Source organism: Saccopteryx leptura, chromosome 7, assembly GCF_036850995.1.
Source record: "Saccopteryx leptura isolate mSacLep1 chromosome 7, mSacLep1_pri_phased_curated, whole genome shotgun sequence".
NCBI classification, from domain to species: domain Eukaryota; kingdom Metazoa; phylum Chordata; class Mammalia; order Chiroptera; family Emballonuridae; genus Saccopteryx; species Saccopteryx leptura.
The window spans coordinates 36,949,923-36,972,423 of NC_089509.1; the positions used below are offsets into that span (position 1 = coordinate 36,949,923).

The window sequence follows — 22,501 nt, forward strand, 5'->3', positions numbered from 1 at the left end:
AATGCTTCCATGAGAAATCATCCAGTCAGTCTTCTACTGGTAAGAATGGGTTTGATTATGAGATACACAGCATGATTTTAGAGTACTTTTGTATTTGTGGCTTCTTTTCTTTTAAGACTCTCTATACTGGTCTGATGGGGAAACATATTACTATTTATCACCCAATTTCCTTCTATAGAGGGAAGATTTTGGCACATGAATACATTCTACCTACCTCTTGTGGGTTTGCGTGTGCAAGTTAGGGGGCAGGAGCTAGGAAAGCCAAATTCTTCTAGCCTAATAGAGGGAGAAGAATTCGGAGTTATCAGGACAATGTAGAAGTGAGATAGGGATGGCTTGGCAGGAAAGGAAAGATGGAGAACAGAGAAAGAGGAGGAAAGAGAAAGTATAACTGGGGATTAGTTAAGGAAAAAGTGCTCTGAAATGAGCTCCTCTCACTATGCCCAAATCATTGCATACTCTCTGTGAGTGGATTCCAAGAGGGAACAACCAGATGAAAGAATTGAGTTTCACAAAGCTTGTGTTATGGCAGTGGTGTGCTGGCATAGCAGCTTTCTGGGGGAAAAGTCCTAAGTTGTAGGGTTTGTCAATTTTTGTGGTGTCAATACTCCCGCCGTGGCTGATGGCAAGTGACCAACAGCTTAACAACTGGTTTGCACAACTCCCAATTATTTGACAATCAGCTGTCATAAACGCAAAGGAACAGTGTCCCCAGCACACCACTTTACGAGACATCCTGTTAGAAGGACAGGTCCTAAGAGGCAAGAACAATGCAGCTCTTTGGATTTCTGTACACCATAGCCTTGGTGACAGGGTTCTGTGGGCCATAACCTTGGTGATGGATTTCTGCAGGCCATAGCCTTGGTGACAGAGTTCAAGGTAAATTCACCTAAATCTCATGAGACAGGGAGCAGACTTCATTGTGGTAATAATATGGTCAGCATTCTTTTTTTTTTTTTCCCTAGAAATACCAGAGAAAACAAAAGAGGAAAGCTAAGAAGTGTTCACAAAATAGAATGAAGCTATTGTTACCAGGCACACTACCCCCTGCCCCCACATTTTATCCACTCAGTTTTTCCAGAACCTAGCCCTTCTTATTTCGTGAAGTTAGAACCCCCAGCCAGGTGACTGCTCTCCCTCGGACTTACATCACTTGCAATATCTCTTGAAGCCTTGGCAGCTTTGATAGGAATTGCATCGGTTCTAAGATCATAGCCTTTCTTTTTAGACTCTTCCAAAGAAAGTTTGTAGAGTTTCTGTAGATAAAGGAAAGGGAATAGTTTTTGTCTAAATAGAGTCAAACTAGCAATGTGGCATTATTTTTATTTTAGAACAGATTGTTTCACTCGTGGTTCAATGGTTGAATGTTCTCACAAATAACATAATTGTGTATGAAAAGAATCAATTACAAACTCAAACATATCTTCAAGAAACCACCAGAAAAGTAGAAGCTCTCCATCACTATTAGGTTATAAATATGCCTTTTAGAAATGTCAAAGCCCAGTAGATTGTTTTTGATGCATTTTATTAAATAGGCATTAAGGGAAAACTGCAAAACAGCCATATTCTTACATCAGAAGAACATTTCATTGTTTTGCAGTTCACATTTTTATTTATGTAATTGTGTGAATTCTACAATACAAAAAGAAGTCAGCAATACTAAATCACTATGTAATTCAAATAAAGAAAAGAAAAAACCTGGCAGAATTAGACAATATCTTAGCAACTATGATTAGGATAAGAAAGGAAATGAAATATAACACCTATGTGTTTTCTAACATTAAGTGCTGCACATTTCTGTTATGAAGATTGCCCCAAATTCTTCAAAATGTGCATCATTCCTTTCCATTCAACCTTTCCCAGACTCTTCTTTAGGACCATCTCAAAAGCTTGGTGATGGACTCTCTAGGAATAAAGTTCTAGGATTCCCATTTTTTTTCTCTTCTCTTGGCCCCCAAGCTCTTCTCTTCTTGCCAAGTGTCTTTGTTTGAGAAGAAAGACCTGCCCCTAAAACAAAACGACCTGCCTTTCAAATTCCTAATTGCTCTGGCCCAAGTCCCATCGATAGGCTGCCTCTGTCAGCAAAGCAAGACGGAGAAAGATTCTCATTTTTGGATTCCCACTCTTACTTTCAAAACATTTACTCTCATAATTAAGGCATATTAATTAGTTAATTCATTTTTACTGGTTCAAAAAGGCAGGAAAGAAAGATGACAACAAGGGGTATTATACTTACATCACTTATGTTAATTGCATTTGCCTTTGCCAGAACAATCTGGGGAATGTCAGGCATGATGTGGACTTTGGTCTTGTCAGCTTCCCATGCTTGTTTGTAGAGGTGCTAGAAAGTAAAAACAAACAAACAAACAAAAACCTCAGCACAAGTTAGTATCTTAAAAGGAGCCTTGCTTAGTACATACATGTCATTGTACATAAATATCAAGAGTTTATGTATTTTTATTAGCTAAGTCTTATTTTTACAAAATTTAAAAAGGGTGCTCATTCAAACAAGACAGTTGAGAGAATGTAGAATAGAAAGTAAAATATTCTCACCAGATGCAGAGTTTAAAATAATGATTTTTAGGATGCTCAAGGATCTTAGAGCAACAATGGATGGATATAATGAGCACCTAAATAAAAAGATAGCAAGCATCAAAAATGACATTGAAATTATAAAAAAAAACCCAGTCAGAAATGACAAATACAATCTCAGAAATGACGACTGCACTAGAAGGAATCAGATGAAGCAGAGGATCAAATCGGTGATTTAGAGTATAAGATAAATGAAAGCGCGGAAACAGAGCAGCAAAAAGAAAAAAGGCTCAAAAAGACTGAGGAAATCATAGCTGAAAACTTCCTTAAACTGATGAAGGAGAGTCACACAAGTTCAAGAAGCACAGAAAGTCCCATTAAAGAGGAACCCAAGGAGGCCTACGCTAAGACATATCATAATTAAAGTGCCAAAGTTAAGAGACAAAGAAAGAATACTAAAAGCTGCAAGAGAAAAGCATTTAATTACTTACAGAGGAGCCCCCATAAGGATGACATCTAACTTCTCAACAGAAACACTTGAGGCCAGAAGCAACTGGCAAGAAATAGTCAAACTGATGCAAAACAAGAACCTACAACCAAGACTTCTTTATCTAGAAAGGTTATCAGTTAAAATTGAAGAAGAAATAAAAAACATTCAAGACCAAAAAAAACCCTCAAGAACAAAAAACAAACTCAAGGAATTCATTACAACCAAACAGGTACTGCAAGAAATGCTAAGAGACCAGCTATAAAAAGAACAAAGAAAAAATCTAGAAAAAGATGATTGTAGGTCGAAAGAATAAAATGGCAATAAATAAGTACATGTCAATAATAAACTTAAATGTAAATGGATTAAATGCCCAATCAAAGACATAGGATAGCTGCATAGATAAGAAAACAGGACCCGTACATACGTTGTCTACAGGAGACCCACCTCAGAACAAAAGATACACATAGACTGAAAGTGAAATGATGGAAAAAAGTATTTACTGCAAATGGAAATGAAAAAAAAGCTGGGATAGGAATATTTATATCTGATTTTAAAAGTAAGGGATAAAGAAGGTCACCACATAATGATAAAGGGAGCAATCCAATAGGAGGATATAACCATTGTAAATATTTATGGGCCTAATATAGGAGCACCTAAATATATAAAGTTTGATGGACATAAAGGGCAAGATCAACAGCAATACTGTAATAGTAGGGGATTTTAGTACTCCACTAACATCAATGGATAGATCCTCCAGAAAGAAAATTAACAAAGAAACAGCAGCCTTAAATGACACACTAGATCAACTGGATTTAATACATATCTTCAGAACCTTTCGCCCCAAAGCAGCAAAATATACAGTATATTCAAGTGCTCATGGTACATTCTCTAGGATAGACCACATGTTAGGACACAAAACAAGTCTCAATAAATTTAAGAAGATTGAAATCATACCAAACATCTTCTCTGATCACAATGGCATGAAACTAAAAATCAACTACAATAGAAAATCTGAAAAATATTCAAACACTTGGAGACTAAATAGCATGTTATTAAATAACGAATGAGTTAACAATGAGATCAAGGAAGAAATAAAAAATTTCCTTGAAACAAATGAAAATGGACATAGAACAATTCAAAATTTATGGGACACAGCAAAAGCAGTCCTGAGAGGGAAGTTCATAGCATTACAGGCATACGTTAAGAGGCAAGAAAAAGCTCAAATAAGCAACTTAACCTTGCATCTAAAAGAACTAGAAAAAGAATAACAACTAAAGCACAGTGGAAGTAGAAGGAAGGAAATAATAAAGATCAGAACAGAAATAAATGACATAGAGGCTAAAAAAAAAAAACAATACAAAAGATCAATGAAACCAAGATCTGGTTCTCTGAAAAGGTAAACAAGATTGACAAATCTTTAACCAACTCATCAGGAAATTAAGAGAGAGGACTCAAATAAATAAAATTAGAAATGAAAGAGAAGTACCAACTGACACTGCAGAAATACAAAGAATTATAAGAAAATCCTATAAAGATCTATATGCCCCAAAATTGGACAACCTAGGTGAATGGATAAATTGCTAGAAACATACACTCTTCCAAGACTCAATCCAGAAGAATCAGAAAACCTAAACAGACTGATTACAACAAATGAAATTAAAACAGTTATCAAAAAACTCCCAGCACACAGAAGTCCTGGATCAGATGTCTTCACAGGTGAATTTTTACCAAATATTCAAAGAAGAACTAACATCTATCCTTCTCAAGCTATTTCAAAAAATTCAAGAGGAGGGAAGACATTCAAGTTCCTTTAATGAGGCAAGCATTATCCTCATTCCAAAACCAGGTAAAGACACTACAAAGAAAGAAAACTATAGACCAATATACTTGATGAACATAGATGATAAAATTTTCAACAAAATATTAGCAAACCAGATCCAGCAATACATTAAAAAAATCATACATCATGATCAAGTGAGATTTATTCTGGAGAGGCAAGGCTGTAGAACATTTGCAAATTAATCAATGTGATTCATCATATAAACAAAAGGAAAAATAAAAAATCACATGATTATATCAATAGATGCATAAAAAGCATTTGATAAAATGCAGCATCGATTTATGATCAAAACTCTCAGCAAAGTGGGAATACAGGGAATATACCTCAACATGATACAGGCCATCTATGACAAACCCACAGCCAACATAATACTCAATTGACAAAAATTAAAAGAGAGAATTCTCTTAATCCCTTGAGATCAGGAACAAGGCAGAAGTGCCCCCCTTTACCACTGTTATTCAACATAGTTTTGGAAGTCCTAGCCACAGTAATCAGACAAGAAGAAGAAATAAAGGCATTGAAATTGGAAAAGAAGAACTAAAGCTATCATTATTTGCTGATGACATGATACTATACATAGAAAACCCTAAAGTTTCAGTCAAAAAACTACTGGAACTGAGAAATGAATTCAACAAGGTGGCAGGATATAAAATTAATATTCAGAAATCAGTGGCATTTTTATACACCAACAATAAACTGTCTATAAGAGAAATTAAAGAAATAATCCCCTTCACTATTACAACAACAAAAAATAAAGTACCTACGGGTAATTTAACCAAGGAGGTAAAAGACTTGTACTCAGAAAATTATAAGACCAGAGCCACTCCAGCGCCTGGGGCAGAGGCCAAGGAGCCATCCCCAGCACCCGGGCCATCTTTGCTCCAATGGAGCCTCGGCTGCGGGAGGGGAAGAGAGAGACAGAGAGGAAGGAGGGGGGGGGTAGAGAACCTAGGTCCCCCGCACGCCAGGCCGACGCTCTACCGCTGAGCCAACCGGCCAGGGCTATATAGTCTTTTCTAATGTGGATGAGGTCATATAATGCATAATGTTGTACATCATGCTTTTTACCAGTTCACTGTCCCTCAGACCATTGGAGGGCTGCCAAATACAGTGGTCCTCTCACTGACCACCAATGAAAGAGGTGCCCCTTCCAGAAGTGCAGTGGGGGCTGGATAAATGGCCTCAGGGGGCTGCATTGCGGCCCGCAGGCCGTAGTTTGGGGACGCCTGATTTAGGCAGTTTTCCATTGACAGACCTTTATTTGTTGTTTTCGGTCTCTTTTTCCTCAAGTAATGGCACCATAACCTTTGTGGTGGACTTAGAGATGCACTGCCCAGACACCCGTTCAAAAAAGAACACGTTGCCCCAACAATTGGCAGACAGCCGCCAGTTGTCATGCGCTGCAGGGTTTGCTGCCTCACTCAGGAGCACACCTCTCCCTGGTGGCCACAGCTGGTGACTTATCCAAGTGTGTGTGCGCAGGGCCAGGCCGAGGCAGGGCATGCCCAGCAGGCTGTGTATACTGAGGGCCTGCCTCACAGTCAGACCCTCCTTCTGCACAGCTCTCTCTCCCACAGGTACCAAACCCTAAAAAATGCCTCGTACTCTACCTTCCATCTCAACATCTCTTTCTGGAAACTCTAACCTGCAAAATATATCATGTATACATATGCATGTCTATCTTTGCACATATATAAACATTTCTATAGGGTATTTATTTGGCATGTGAATATCTAATTTTAGCAAATATGAACAAAATATTAATCAAAAGTTTACATTAAGATGAACTCTCTTGCAAATTCTGCGTATAACACAACTTTTTAATCTTTGCAATATGATTGGTTAAAAAAAAAGCTATCTTTTTGTCTTAGCCAATTTTAATGAGAGAACAAAAACAAAACTTCTGGAGGCTTCTCTAAACAAGGGATCAGTAAACTTTTCCTGAAAAAAACCTGATAACAAATACTTCAAACTTTGTAGGTCAGAAGATTTCTGTCACCAAGTACTCAACTCTGCTGTTGTAGTACAAAAGCAGACAGTATGCAATATTTTAATTACTTTAAATGTAAATGGCTACTTGGCTAGTGGCTATAGTTGAGACAGCACAATTCTAGTGGGAAAAACAATAACTAGTCATCAGTCTGATTCTAGTTCAGACCCAGTAGTTAACCTGCTGTGTGTCTTTAGGAAAGGTGCCTTGCCTCTCTGGGCCACAATTTCCTTCACACTTCAATGAGAGGATTCAACTTGCTGATCACCAAGCTATCTCTCAATGTTATCATTTGTTCGATTCTCATCTTGGCATCATTATTCTGAAATGGTAATCATTAACAATGAAGGAAAAAAAATGAAAGTTTTACTGTTTTAAAAATAAATGTACACTTGTGGTTTAAATATTAAACGCTAAAGGGGGCACTGACAGTCGTGCCTTGGCTTTTAGGCAAACTCCTTTCAGGGAGATTGACCTTCTTGACAAATCGGTTTCCTCAGGAGACTCCAGGGGATTTCCTCAGAGACTTAGCATTATACATAATACAGCTCTAAATTTAGGACCATCATTTTCTGCAACTGCCTAATGTTAAAGTCCAAATAGTTTTACTTTTTTTTTGCTAATTAACAGCATTTTAAATTGTGATCCACACAATACAGCTAATGTTGCTGCAGTTATTTTATGATTTGTAACAGATGTCCAAGGATGTCATACTGTTTGTTGGTCCTAATATCAACTTATAGCTAAAAAATGTAAAAACACACTAAGGCTTTTCTAAAGGCTAGAATAATTAGTAATGCAAGGAACTAACTAACTACTGGGGAGGAAGATTGCTCTCAAGATTGACCAGAGAAAGTCCTTGTTCAGAATGCTGCTTTAGCCACATGATCCCATCAAAGCAGCTAGGAAGCGGGGTGAGATGCAACACACAGCTGTGCTTAGGCAGGCAATCTTCTGATTCAATCTTGTAAACATCTAGTCAAACTCACCTGACAGACAGGACTCATTTTTAAGGTTTGTTTTTTAAAAAGAGAGTCTATATTTATTTTGCTACATCTATTGGGTAGAGTGATTCTTTGAACATTTTAGTGGGGGCACCTATTAGGACTAACTTCTATCTTTTTTTTTTAAGTTACAAAGCCCTCTTTCAAGGTAGAGTAAACATTAATTACGATGCCCTAAAACTGTCAGCAAAATCTGTAGATAAAGTGTAAGATGTGCCTAGCTTCTTCCTGATGGAGCTGACACACCACATTATTGAAAGACTTACATCATTCATAATTTTTGCATTATTCTGGGCCAAAACCATGTTCATTGAGTCCATCAACGTGGAATACTTCAAAGTGTCTGGGTGTTGGCGGTACTTCTTATCACTGATAATCTCCATGGCTTTCTTGTTTTTCTCAGCCTCCAGGGAACCCAGAGGGACCCATCCAACACCTTTCACGAAGTCAGTGAAGTCAGCTTTGTACTGATTCTGCAAAAGAAGATACATTCAAGGATGAGAAGAAACCGAAACTTCTAAGAACCATATTTGGGTATTTAATATTCTATAAGTTCCATTTTAGTTTTCAACTAGTAGTATATTGAACATCTACTATTTTTATCCATAAACTTTATCTTTTACACATTTCTTTGCATGAGATATTCAATATAAGTAGGAATATTTTGGTGATTTGTTTTTCTCAATGCCTTTCTGAAGAAGTGCTAAAAACTACCAATTAATTTATCATGTTACTTCTATCTTGAGAAAGGTGACTATGCTGGCCTAACCTCCTTACAAAAATTCTCAAGTTCCCTTGGTTAACAGATGACTTATAGGGACCCCATTTCTCTTGTTTCCTATAAGTTTTTGATCAGTTACCGTGGTTACAACTCCCCCAGGTATACCGGAAACCTTATTGGTACTTTGCACAAATTTCATTTTTCTCCTCTCAACTCTGGCGTTTTCCTCTACAATTGTACACATGATTGCTTTCATTTGGGCACTTAGGTACCTCCCCATATATGTTATATGTCTATAATGAGATATTATGTCAATAATATATATATGAGATAATAACTCAGCTTCTACATTCCCAAAGAGAAATATAAATACAGGCATTGTGAGGCCTGCTTTTAGTTTTTAATTTAAATTCATTTTTCCCAGCCACCAAATGTCCTCTATTGCTGAATTCTTGGCTCTCCACTGTCTGTGCCTTCCTCACATTCATTCTAATAAGCCGCTGCAGCCACCACCTCCTCAGGAAGTCAGAGAGGCAGCTACACACTTGGACACAGTAGAATGAAAGCGGATTGGGAGTGAGGGGGAGGAGCTCTCAGCCATTGGGCTTTCTGCTTTCCCTCCTACTCCTTTATTAGGAGCCTTTCATGCTTATGACTCCTCTGTTAGGCATACTCTTCCAACACATCCTGTCTGAAACCAAATTTCAGTTGCCATTGTTGAATCCAGCATGAACAAGGCTCACAGCAATAATAGTAGAAAATAAGACTTTAGTTTTTAGAATTGATCCCCTTTTGTTAAAAAACTTTTTTTAACTTTAAAAATGAAACACCTCTGTGGGAAATTGTACATGAACTTCTTTCAAGATTTTCAAAAAGTCATTAATCATGGTCATTAATGATTTGCTTATTATCTACAGTGAATACTCTGCAAACGTTGTGGCTGTCACGTACATCACTTTGAATTTGCATCATGTTTTTGGCCAATTCAAAGTTCATGGCATCAGGAAGCATGTTGTAGGTATGGATCACATTCCTGTAGTTCGCGTTGGTGGCCACTTCCTGAGACTTCTTGGCTGCCACCACACTGAACATGTCCACCGGGGTGTGGAAGGAAGTCTTAGATTTCTCATAGCCCTTCTTGTATTCCCGGTCTGACTGCATCTTGGCCACCTGCATGAAGTGCACCAGCTTCGGGTCGTCTTCTAGGCTCCGGAAGCCGATGTGTTTCCCTTTGGCTTGTTCATAGGCTCGCTTGTACTTGAACTACGGACAGAAAACAAACAAAACAAAACAAAAGACATGGTGATGAAGATAGTGGAGGAAATGGAAGAAAATATAATAAACTAGATGCCATTAGCTTTGTCATAGGTATAGATTTTCAGAGCTACTCTAAAATTAGAAAGAAAAGAGCTCATGGTGGCAAGGAGCAAAATCTTCTTACTTCAAATTTCTTGCCTGACTTGAGTCCATGGGGAAAAAATGACCTCAGAATTAATCAAAGAGATGTGGAAATGAATTATTTGAGGTGCTTAACAAAGCAGCTCTCCCCACTCAGTTGTCTAACTAGCAGGAAAGGCTGCAGATATAGTTTTTCATGGTGCATCTTTAAGTTCAGGAAGAGCCTGGTCATGGGTCTCATAAGCAAAATTATAGCTTGCATCTTTATGTTTGCTTACTACAAATGATCTGAATACTCTAAAAACAACTCATTTTAACAAGACCCAGTCACTTTTTACATAAATAATGAACAAATTATTGAGGGCCCTAGGACAGAGTGGAGGAATGTGGCTTGTGTGGTACAGGGGATGGTCCGCCCACACTGGGTAGAGCTGACTGCAGCTCCTGAAAACACGCATGCTTGGCTCATTGGCTCTTGCTCGGTCAGGCTAGAGAAGGCCCAGTGGAAGTACTTACATCACTGGCAATGTCTCTTGAGGCTCTTGCAGCCTTTATTGGGATGGCATCCGGCCTCAGGTCATATCCTTTCTTTTTTTCTTCTTCCCAGCCAGCTTTGTACAGTTTCTAAGTGATCAAATAGAAAGAACATCAACATCTTGTCACTTGGGTTAGAACGGCGATTCTGATTTCAAAGTGGTTGGCATGTAGAAGAGAAATGTCCCATTAACATTAGTTCCCTTTACTTTCTCCCCTACTTTTGTCGTTCATCTACTTACATCGCTCATGGTGATTTGGTTCATTTTGGAGAGTAAAATGTCTGGTGTATCGGGCATGACATGAATGGTGGTCTTGTCTTTGTTCCATTTCTCAATGTAGCGCTTCTATAATAAGAAGGACAGGCACATGATTGTAGAGCAGGACCCGTGTGTAATAATGTTATCGAGAGGAAGATTCACAACTCCACAGTAGACGAGCTTAAATCTGACATTGGGAAGTGAGTGAAATAGCAAGAAGGGCTGAGGAGTCTAGACACATGATGAGGAAAAAAAATGATGAAACAAGGGAGTCCTTTTCCACTAAAACAACAAATACCATCTTGCCCCAACCTCACACTATGTAGGTTTTGTGGTACTGTCAGCCTAGTGTTGACAGACAGGTCTATATAAGTGAGCGGTCTCTAGTCATAATAAAAGTTATAGAATGCCCTTCCCACCACCAGCAGCACCTTCAGAAAGGTTGAAATGCTGACAAAGATCACGATGGCAGTGCCAGACTCAATGGCTTGAGGGTTCTCGGGCTGGGGCCAGCAGGTGAGTTCTTACCTTATCCATAGTCAGTTTGTTACTTTTGTTAAGTGCTTGTTCCATCGTGTCCATGGAGTATGTGAACTTCAGCTTTTCAGGGTGCTGGCGATACTTCTTCTCACTAAGAATCTCCCCTGCTTTCTTGGCCTTCTCCACTTCCAGCGAATCAATTGGGACCCAACCGATCCCTTTCATCCAATTGGTGAAGTCGGATTTGTATAGATTCTTTACATCAAAAAAAAAGGGAAATTTTCATTTCAGAAAGAGTCAGGGTTTGGGTTTCTTTGGCTAAATGATTCATTCATTATCAAAAAGGAAGTTGGGGGAGAATAATCTGCTTTTTATTCCCTATCATCTTGTTGGAAAAACAATTAATTATAAAAATAGTAGTGTTCATGGTGGTTTCATATAATAAATACTTACCTAGTAATTTCTTTTAAAATTTAACTTTCTTGAGGCTAAAGTAAAGAGAATTTTGTGCTAGAAAACATATTACATAGCACCCATTTGAATCTCTTATTTTCTTTAAAGGTACATTATATATTGGGTCTAACAGCCAAAGTTTTATAATATAATATAGTATCCCCTAAAAGAAGCTACACACAGTGTAAATCAGTAAAATGCTAAAACTCCAAGTTCTGGAGAAGACCCCTAATTGCAGTGAGTCTAGTCAGGTTTGGAGTTGTGGGAGTGGAATGGAGGGTCTCTTGTTCTCCCCTCCCACCGGCTAGAAATAAATAAATCCATGTCAACAATGTGTTGATCGTTACATACATCACTTTGAATCTGCATCGCATTCTTGGAGTGCTCCACATTCAAGGCATCGGGCAGCAGAGTGTAGTTGTGGAAGGGTTGTTTGTAATTGAAATTGGTAGCAACTTCCTGAGATTTCTTGGCTGCTGTCACGCTGAACATATCCAAGGGTGTGTGGTACTTGGTCTTGCTGGCTTCATAGCCTTTTTTGTACTCACGATCTGACTGCATTTTGGCTACATTCATGTAGTGAACCAGTTTAGGATCATCCTGAAGACTACGGAATCCAATTTGCTTGCCCTTGGCCTTCTCGTAGGCCTGTTTGTATTTGAACTATATGAAAAAGACGGGTAGACAGAAGTTTGATAAGATATAATGTAAGGAATACCAAAGTATTAAACTGAATTTATGTAACAAATTAAGCAATAGGTAAATTCAGTCTAAATCTTGTGTTTTAGTATTGTTAAATAAATAACTAGTAAGGTATTTTTAATGGTTGGTCTTGAGGTGCTCTGGGGATAATTAAGAGTGGAATAGTTTGCAGTTTATATCTAGATTTTTCATAAGATACCTAAATTACTCATAAGCATATTGAATACAATCAAAGGTTCCTGAAAAGTTTGTTTATTAAGTATTTTGTGCATTTTTTCAATTATTTATTTTCATAATTACTTTGCATTATCTTATAAAGTATTTGTATAATACTGAGTAAATTTCAGCAAAGCCCTTACATGGATTAGTGTATTGGACTCCATAAAAGTTTTTATTCTATCAAGGTATTATATCAATTTATATAGAAATTATAAGTTAACTAGTTAAAAATAAGTAAGTAACTAAAATCCTGTCATTTTAGTCCATGATTCTTTTTGATTCTATATTTCACCAAAATTTCTTCATGAAAATGATATTAAAAAATTGTATTCTTTTAAAACACTTGGAGACTTTTCAATTTAGTGAGATTTTAATATACCAAGCCTTTTTCTTGACAAAATTCAAACAAAAATCAGTTTTCAAGTTCATAACAATGATACTAATGGGAGTTCCAAATATTTTATAGTTTTTAAAAAAGAATTTTCTTTTTTGTAACAACTGTATTTAATTTTAAAAGATTTTAAAGTAGGGTAATATAAAAATATCATTGTACTTAGAATATTAAAAAATATTTTAGTATCATAACTTTTATTTCCTTCTTAAGACAGTTTCATATAGCTTCCATGTAAAGATTTTGAAAATATGGAGAAAGAGAGTTTACTACTTCCAGATTAGACTTACATCACTAGCATTATTTCTTGAACTTTTTGCAGCAACAATTGGAATGGCATCTGTTTTCAAATCATATCCCTTAGCAAGCGTTTTCTTCCAGTCTGCCTTATAATATGCCTTGAAAAAAAGATATTATTTTATTATTTGACATTATTAAAAGAAGAATGAAACAGGATGCCAAAATCTCTCTTATGAAACATGTCATAATATACCTCTTTTTAAAAGAGAATTCACAGAGTTAGGGTTAGTAGGTCATCTTTTATGTATCTATCACATTCTTTGAAAAAAACATCAGCAACTCTATACATAGTATGATTCAACTGCTTTAAACATATATATGTTGGCATAATAAAGCAACTGAAAAGTAATGCTCTAAATGTGGAATAATAGATTTTAATTTTTTTCATAATTTTCTATATTTCCAACCATCCTATAACAGGAATATAATCTTTTCATTTTCTTGTCTTTTTAATAATAAAACATTTTAATTTATAGAAAGGTACAGTATTTGATACTGAAACTAAAAATTTAGATATAGTATCATCCAGTTTAAATTAACCTTAAGGTAATATATTACTTATAACAGCAGAAAAAAACTTTAAATAAATAAAAGCATAGAAATGAATACTAAAAGAATATTTATTTGAAGATAAGAGAGAGCCTAAATATTAGGAAGAATGACTAAGATACCTTTTAAGAAATGAACAAATTTCTCAAGGTTTGATTATGTATTTAAAGTAAAATTCACCAACTTTTTTTAAAAAAAACAAGCAAAAAACCCCAAATCATATTAATGAATTTAAACATCACTACCAATTACGTAGATAGACTACCTGAGAGAGAGGCTAGTTACATACAAAAAAAAAGCAAAGAAAAAAAGTTTTAAAGAAAATTACAGTAAACTTTCTAAGAAGTTTTAATAAATATCTGAAACAAAGGTTTTAAAAGGCAAAATTTATCTACAGATTATATATATATACTATTGAATTTTCCAATCTTGTCTATTCCATTTGGTTCCTTTTCTTTTTTTTTTTAATGGAACACAACCTATGAGATTGATTTTATAACCCACGATAGAGTCATAGCCCACAGCTTGGAAAAGTCTGCATTAAGCGAAATTTTGTGGTAGCCTCTAGTCTCATATTCTGTAAAGAGTCAAACCCGAAGACTGTTGGTTGGGCCCTGCACACCGAGGAGAAGGAGAGACTGAGGAAAGAAGCAGGTCACTCCAGATTGGCAGGTGCAGGCTTAATAATCAAGAGAATTTACACATGAAGTTCGTCTTGAGTGGCCTTGTAGTAGATCTCTGCACCTGCCCTCCAGAATCTTAAAAGTTTATATAGAGGCCCTAACGGAGTTCGGTCTCATATACTGTCCAGGTGGTCTCAACAACACATTGCTCTGTCAAGGCTGTGCCCTTGACAATGACTCCCACGGTAGGAAGGGGCAGAAGGTACACTCGGAGGATAGGGAAGAAGTTGAGCAGCCTGCAATTGCCTCATCCAGCTCAAAGCCGACGGGCAGCTGCAGCTTCCCTATGTCCTCCTTTGACAGAGACTCAAAGGGGGCACCACTCAGTCTGCTCCCCTCAATATTCTAAGTTCTGCTGTTACCCAGAACTGGGAAGGAAAGGCCCACGTTAGCAATATCAGGCTGCCACCAGGACAAATACTCACATCACTCATGTTGAGGGCGTTGACCTTGGCTTGAATAAACTGAGGCAATTCGGCATCTATAGTGTACTTGTGCTTCACTTTCTCCCCCTCCACCTTGTAGTTCAACTAAAAACAAAGGAGGAAGCAGACAAATGTCAGTAACTCACATAATGTAAGTTTCATCAAGCACATACTCCTTCAAAAAGCAAGGCTATCATTCGTGTTTTCCTATAGATAGGCCTACCCCAGAGATACTGTGGGTTTGGTTTCAGAACACTGCAACGAAGTGACTATCACAGTAAAGTGAGTCACAAGAATTTTTTTGGTTTCCCAGTGCACATAAAAGTTATGTTTATGCTATACGGTACTCTATCAAGTATGCAATAACTTTATGTCTAAATAACAATGTACTACTACCGTAATTCAAAACTACTTTGTTGCTAAAAAAAATGCTAATTATCAGCTGAGCCTTTAGTGAGTCATAACCTTTTTGCTGGTAGAGGGCATGACCTTCTAGTTGAAGAAGACATAGAATCTGCAAAGGGCAAAGAAGAGAAGCACGATAAAACGAGGTGTGCCCGGTAAGGCAAACACCAGCACTGCCATACCAAGGGGCGGGGGGACAGTCACTGGCTTCTTTCACCAGTAATTTTTAGACAGCACCGTGGGCCGGGTAGGGTGGTAGGTTCTGTGTTTAAAGGGTTGGAAATAGCAGCTCTGTACTTTTGGGGCTTAGAGCCCAGTAGAGGAGGCAGAGAATAAACACAGAAACCAGAAGACAGAGTTAGAATTTGTGATATGTTGTAAAATAAAGTAACTTTAGGAAAGAAACAAAGGTGGCCAGCAAAGGCTCTCTAAGGAGGTGATATTTATGCCCAAACTTTAAGAAAAGGGTGGGGTCCAGGAAGACGAAGAGCAGCATCCTGGGCCCTGAGTCTGGAAAGGGCACAGCCAGTGTAGAAGGCGGACGGCAGCCGCGTCGCAGGGCTGGGGTGTGTACAGGAGGGCAGGGGGCTGGACAGGACGGGGGCAGGGCTGGGGTGTGTACAGGAGGGCAGAGGGCTGGACAGGACGGGGGCAGGGCTGGGGTGTGTACAGGAGGGCAGAGGGCTGGGGTGTGTACAGGAGGGCAGAGGGCTGGACAGGACGGGGGCAGGGCTGGGGTGTGTACAGGAGGGCAGAGGGCTGGACAGGACGGGGGCAGGGCTGGGGTGTGTACAGGAGGGCAGAGGGCTGGGGTGTGTACAGGAGGGCAGAGGGCTGGACAGGAGGGGAGCAGGGCTGGGGTGTGTACAGGAGGGCAGAGGGCTGGGGTGTGTACAGGAGGGCAGAGGGCTGGACAGGAGGGGAGCAGGGCTGGGGTGTGTACAGGAGGGCAGAGGGCTGGGGTGTGTACAGGAGGGCAGAGGGCTGGACAGGATGGGGGCAGGGCTGGGGTGTGTACAGGAGGGCAGAGGGCTGGACAGGACGGGGGCAGGGCTGGGGTGTGTACAGGAGGGCAGAGGGCTGGACAGGACGGGGGCAGGGCCACCCGGTTGGGGGCCTTTTCAGCCAAGTTAGTAAGTTTAGGTTCTATTTTCAGTTCAAGGAGACGCTACTAAAGGGTTTTAAGTATAGGAGAGGTGTGACTTGATTAAGGTGGTCTCTCTGCTGTGGTGTGCGCCTCAGGATGGAATCCCAATAACAGATGGTCGCTGTTGTCCACATGAGGGTTATGGAAGCTGGAACGGGGTTGGTGGCGGCTGAAAGATGGAGAGGTGTTCCCACAGGGTGGCAGGGAGAGATGTGGGAGGGGCACTCAGCAGAGGTTTTGGATGCGAGGCTCACACAGAGAGGCATCCCTGGGGACAGCCAGGTTTCTGGCTTGAGTAACCAGGTAGATCCTGATGGCATTTATTGGGCTGGGGAGCACATAATTAGTGAGAGCACAGTTTTCCTAGCTAATTGGAAAAAAACACATTAAGAATTGACACCTCGGTCAGTACAAAAGAAATCAGAAGACTCCACACCCTTTAATTGCCACTGAAATAGAATTAATCTGGAAACATCTGTGGTTATGTGCTATCAGGGACCGGCCTGAGAAATAAAATCCACAGATATGCCTCAAATCTGAGCCAAGCAAAGCATTCCCCCCACCCTCTAATATCTGGGGCTAAAGCACAAAGTCTTCCCTTCCTTGTTTTTTTCTTATCTCCCTCTTTCTGGTGGAGGCATTTTAACAGAACTCTGGGACGACCAAACGGGGTGAAGTACTGAGCACTGTAATGACACTCTGACTAAGAATAAGGCTCCAAATAGATCTGCGCTGGGAGAGGGGACCCGGATGGCTCTGAGCGTGAACTGTTTGCCTCCTCAGGGGCTGCTCTCAGGATTGCTGCTCAGAACATTGAGCTGTGTGCATGGGGATTAGGACATTATGATGCCTTTTCCCTGCATAGCTAAGTAGAACAATTGCAACTCAGAGCAACAAACAGCTTGATTTGCAATTTAGACACGGTGATAGATACAATTTCATTTCATATGTCTAGTGAATAGCACAGATTCCCTACTTTTGGAAAATAAAGCACATTTGAAACAGTCTCCTTCTCCCCTCCTTGCTCTGTTTATGTTCAAGTTCCAAGTTGCTTCAAAAGTAAACCCTTTTGCCCTGGCCGGTTGGCTCAGCGGTAGAGCGTCGGCCTAGCGTGCGGAGGACCCGGGTTCAATTCCCGGTCAGGGCACACAGGAGAAGCGCATATTTGCTTCTCCACCCCTCCGCCGTGCCTTCCTCTCTGTCTCTCTCTTCCCCTCCTGCAGCCAAGGCTCCATTGGAGCAAAGATGGCCCGGGCGCTGGGGATGGCTCTGTGGCCTCTGCCCCAGGCGCTAGAGTGGCTCTGGTCGCAACATGGCGACGCCCAGGATGGGCAGAGCATCGCCCCCTGGTGGGCAGAGCGTCGCCCCTGGTGGGCGTGCCTGGTGGATCCCGGTCGGGCGCATGCGGGAGTCTGTCTGACTGTCTCTCCCTGTTTCCAGCTTCAGAAAAATGCAAAAAAAAAAAAAAAAAAAAAAAAAGTAAACCCTTTTGATTATAGCTCTGGAAGTGGTTGATTTTGTAACAGTAGACGCAGTCTCACATATCTAATTAAGAAGGATGGTGGGATGGCTGGTCATGGGGTTATTCATGAACAAATCCTTTTGAAGGGAAACCACTCACATCACTTAGCTGCTTTGTGTTCTGCTGCGCCAAAACCATGACCATGGAATCAGGCACACTTGTGAACTTGATGGTGTCTGGGTGCTGCCGATACTTCCTCTCATTTAATGCATCGCCTGCTTTCTTGACCTTCTCAACCTCCAGAGAACCAATAGGGATCCATCCAACGCCCTTGAGGAAGCTGTTATACTCGTCTTTATATACATTCTGTAAAAGAGTAATCTCATATGAGGAGAAAGCCTAGCAAATAGTCAAGCAGTGTTTCTGAAACCGGCAATTCTCTGCAGGGGGATGAATGCAACCTTTCCAGCATGCTCGTGTCTGTAACGGAGCTTTGGTATGTCTGCCACCACATTTTACTCGGAACTTGGTAAGAAAAAGAAGCAGTTCTGTTGTTAGAGTGCAGTATACAACACAGAGAAAATGTAGGTAAGGTGACCAATCCACCTCCTTTAGGGAGGACAGTCCTTCTTTTGTAAGTTCCATCCTCCCTCAAAAAGTGTCCTCCTACATGTCCTCCTTTTTGATATTGGAAGACTAATCTGTAAATGTCCATATTTGATTGATGCAGAGTTGATCCATTGCGTGTGATGTGACGTATTTGTATCTAAATGAGTACTTTTTTCTTACAATTATTATTAAAAATTAATAGGCATGTAAGCATAATTACAATATAAAATATTACAAATGTTTCTATTATGCATTTATCATATTATACTGTATTATTGTTGCAATGAATAAAATGTTTCTTTTATTTACGGTATTGTTTTCTTCCATTTATTTTTGTCCTCCTTTTCATTGTAAAAACATTGGTCACCTTAATGTAGGCCACATATAGTATTTCCATGGGTTCTGCTAAAAAATATTCTCTTTTGACAATAAACTGGCTTTCCTTTTCATTTCACTGAGAACTCCACAATTTTGAATTTTCACACTCACTGTCCACCTAGCTATTCCTGATCTCAGTTGGGGAGAGACATTTTCATTGAGCAACAATAAACAGACACCATTTCTTCCCTTTATGAAGGACGATTCTTATAGAAATCTGACTTCTGCAGAAGGAAGAGCCCTGAATGTTAAACACCCTCCCATGCAGCTCTCCGTGAATCATTCTGTAATCACTAAGCCTTCCCAGTTCATTTTAGATGACTCGCTGCACAGATTTTCAAGCATGAGAGTTTAAAAACGTCAAAAATAACTTTCCTAAATTCAAAAAGAATAACGAATGCTCCTATTTTGCATTACACATATTACCATGAAAGCAGCCACCCACCTCCCAGGAACAGCCATTTCCTCTTGAGAATCTCTTGTTTTATTTGCTTAGCGGAATATGGCTTTATCTTTGATCCAAAAGTTAATAAAGGCAGCGTCAATGATTACAATAGGAGCACAGAAAGCCAGCAAAAACACAGCTTGTCTACCATGCTTTTGTTAGTCTTTCAATAATGATTGTTCATTTTATAGTACCCTTTTTTCAAATATTGTATTGTTAAGTCTATTAAAGTAGGAAGAAATGGTCATCGTGTAACTGCCAAAATCTCTGGATCTGTTTTGACCTCCGTACTTACGTCACTCTGAATTTGATTCGCGTTTTTGGTGTGCTGGACACTCATTGCATCAGGTAGGTATGTGTAGTGATGCACCGGTTGTTTATAGTTGACGTTGGTAACAATATCCTGGGCCATCTTTGCAGCTGTAATGCTAACCGTGTCCTTAGGGGTATGGTAGCTGGTTTTGGTGTTCTCATAGTTCTTCTTGTATTCACGATCAGACTGCAACTTTGCTACATTCATATAGTGGACCAGCTTGGGATCATCCTGGAGGCTTCTAAAGCCCACGTGCTTGCCCTTTGACTTCTCATAAGCTTCCTTGTATTTATACTGCAGAGGCAGAATTCAATTAGCCAAGTCCTAGACATTATAATATTAGGTGAAGCAATTACATTCACACACAAACACCCTCAGAACATTGTGACTTTCTGGAAGATTGTACAAAAATGCAAACCATACCCCCCCTGCAGTCCCCAGAAGGTTCACAGTGACAGCATTTATTTTCATCACTCCTGGTTATATGTGGGTGTGATACACTCAGGACCTGTTTCTTCTTTTGTTATCAGTCCGACAGATGTTTGCATTTGGAACTTTATATAAAGGCCAACTGAATTTATAAAGATGACACATTCTAAATATAAGACCAATATCTTTTGGATTTCTAAGAATGTGAATTTACCCAATCCATTCTATTACTACACATCATGGAATATTAGAAATTATTGAGAAAAATCTTCCATTTTATGTCCCAATTGGCCTAGTAGTATGTACACAACAGGTGCAGAAGAAACTCTAAAAAACTCTACATGTGAGATGTTTGCACTTAGATAGTCCTGGGGTCGGGGAGGAAATCATTACTGTGATTTTTGTCTCATGTTGACCTAATAGGGTTAAAACAAGAACCCTCTTCTTTGTCAGATTAGCACTGCACTGGCAGGTGGCTGGGCCTCATCACCCCATTTGCCACCCATTTGCCAGCAGCTACTCTCCAGGCTCTCGGCTGAAGCAGCTACAGATGATAAAGGAACCACATAGTCAGGGAAGGAACTGTGGGGAGTTTTCCATCAGTAAAAATCTAACCACAAAGCCCTGCGGTCCAGAATCTCTCTCACTGGGCTCAGCAATGTGGTGTAGACTGAGCTCTACTGTAGGTAACAGGTGAAAACCTCAATTTTTACATCAAAGAATTCAAATCCACCTAAACTCTGCAGACACACTGCTCCTGCCATTTAAGCATGGCTTTATCAACAAGAGTTTGGCAGGCAAGAGGGTTATCGAGTAATCTCTAAGCATGTTAGGAAAAACTCAGTGCAAGTGTTAAAAAAATAAAAAGGTAACGTCACACTTTAGACGTTCACTTTCTCTTTAAACTGGAAATGTGTTTCACTGTGATGTGCAAATCTTGGTAGATCACATTTTCAGCCCTACAAGGAAAAGCTGTCGAATTCTTATACCCCTGTCTCCTGTGTGGTCTATCTTCCTTTCTCAAACCAAGATTGTAGCCCTGAAACACTGTGTGACACCTGCAGGGCATGTAGGCTTTTTGAAAATTTTGATTTTCAATGATGGGAAGAAGAATAAATGTATACTTGGTCTGTTACGGATGAAATGGGCATCAATTTACATAAATCCAAATTATATTCTAGAAAAGTGGGCCCTTTTCCATTTGTTGTATAAAATCTGTACATTTTATGTAACACCTTTTCAATCTTCTTAATACAAGTACAACACAGGCAGGCATCTGAATTTAATGTGTAAATGTCAGTCAGGGTGTTCTCACTGAGAATAAATGTGGGCTGTCAGGGAACACATCAGTGAAGGTAATTTGGGCCATGAATCAGGGGGGAAGGTGCTGTCAGGCTTATGACAACGTCACAGGGAGGGGGCGGTCAACTAAAAAGAATCACAACACTGAAAAAGTGACAGCTTCTCAAAACAATATTTTGTGGAGAATTTGAGTGTCATTAATTCAAAATACTCTCTTCAATGTGATAGCATTTCAACAAGCATACATTTGTTTATTTTTTAAAAAGCAATCACTCAGATTTCCCCCTAAAATGTTTACTCACATCACTGGCAATGTTTCTCGATGCTTTGGCAGCAGCGATGGGAATAGCATCGCCCAGCACGTTGTTGCCCTTGGCTATTAAATCATGCCAGTCCCGTTTGTAACAGACCTGAGACAGGAAAATCAAAAGGATGTCAGCCCGTTGTGCGTTAATCAGCTACAGCGATTCCTCAACAGCTGGGGTTGTTTAATTTCTCTGAAGGTAGAAGCTAAAAGAATTTCCTATAGCAAAATGTCACACTTTATGTGGCATGAAATTGTTGGACTCTGCACTAATTATCCCCCCGAGTGGTTGTGGCACTTAGTGAAGGGGGACCTGAGAAACCGGGGTGCACCGGAGGCACAGTAACGGCTCTGGAAACCACAGTGTGTGAGGACTAACGGGAGAAATAAAGCTGCCCAGTCTTATGGAAAGAAGGTCAAGGGGAGACCTGGTGGCTACCTTCAGGAATTCTGGATTACTGGATTGCTGTTAAAAAAAAAAAAAAAGAACAGAAAAGAAAAGGATTTTCTTTATTCTTATTTTTTCTGGAGGATAATAACCTCCTCCACATGCAAAACTAGGAAAAACTAAATAAAAGTTTTAGTGAACTAGATGTTAAGCTTTACGTAAAAAAGAACCCTTTCTACTGATCACCAGAGGGACAAGGAGTAGGGGAGGTAGAGGAGGGTGAAGGGGCATAAATGGTGATGGAAGGAGACCTCACCTAAGGTGGTGAACACACAATACAATATACAG

General features: G+C 39.5%; 1 protein-coding gene across 27 annotated transcripts in view; it reads right to left on the reverse strand.

Annotated features, from left to right (window-relative positions):
- The window catches only part of NEB (nebulin), a 207,437-nt gene that overhangs the window by 137,166 nt on the left and 47,770 nt on the right, over positions 1-22,501 (reverse strand). For all 27 annotated transcript variants that reach the window (XM_066346075.1, XM_066346074.1, XM_066346072.1 and 24 more), the window contains exons 29-41: positions 21,764-21,871; positions 19,713-20,024; positions 18,145-18,351; positions 14,972-15,076; positions 13,305-13,412; positions 12,054-12,365; positions 11,298-11,504; positions 10,752-10,856; positions 10,492-10,599; positions 9,529-9,840; positions 8,123-8,329; positions 2,237-2,341; positions 1,149-1,256 (exon numbers count right to left, since the gene is read on the reverse strand). In XM_066346075.1, the coding sequence (XP_066202172.1) occupies positions 1,149-1,256; positions 2,237-2,341; positions 8,123-8,329; positions 9,529-9,840; positions 10,492-10,599; positions 10,752-10,856; positions 11,298-11,504; positions 12,054-12,365; positions 13,305-13,412; positions 14,972-15,076; positions 18,145-18,351; positions 19,713-20,024; positions 21,764-21,871 (2,304 nt within the window). The remainder of the gene's footprint in view (positions 1-1,148; positions 1,257-2,236; positions 2,342-8,122; positions 8,330-9,528; positions 9,841-10,491; positions 10,600-10,751; positions 10,857-11,297; positions 11,505-12,053; positions 12,366-13,304; positions 13,413-14,971; positions 15,077-18,144; positions 18,352-19,712; positions 20,025-21,763; positions 21,872-22,501) is intronic.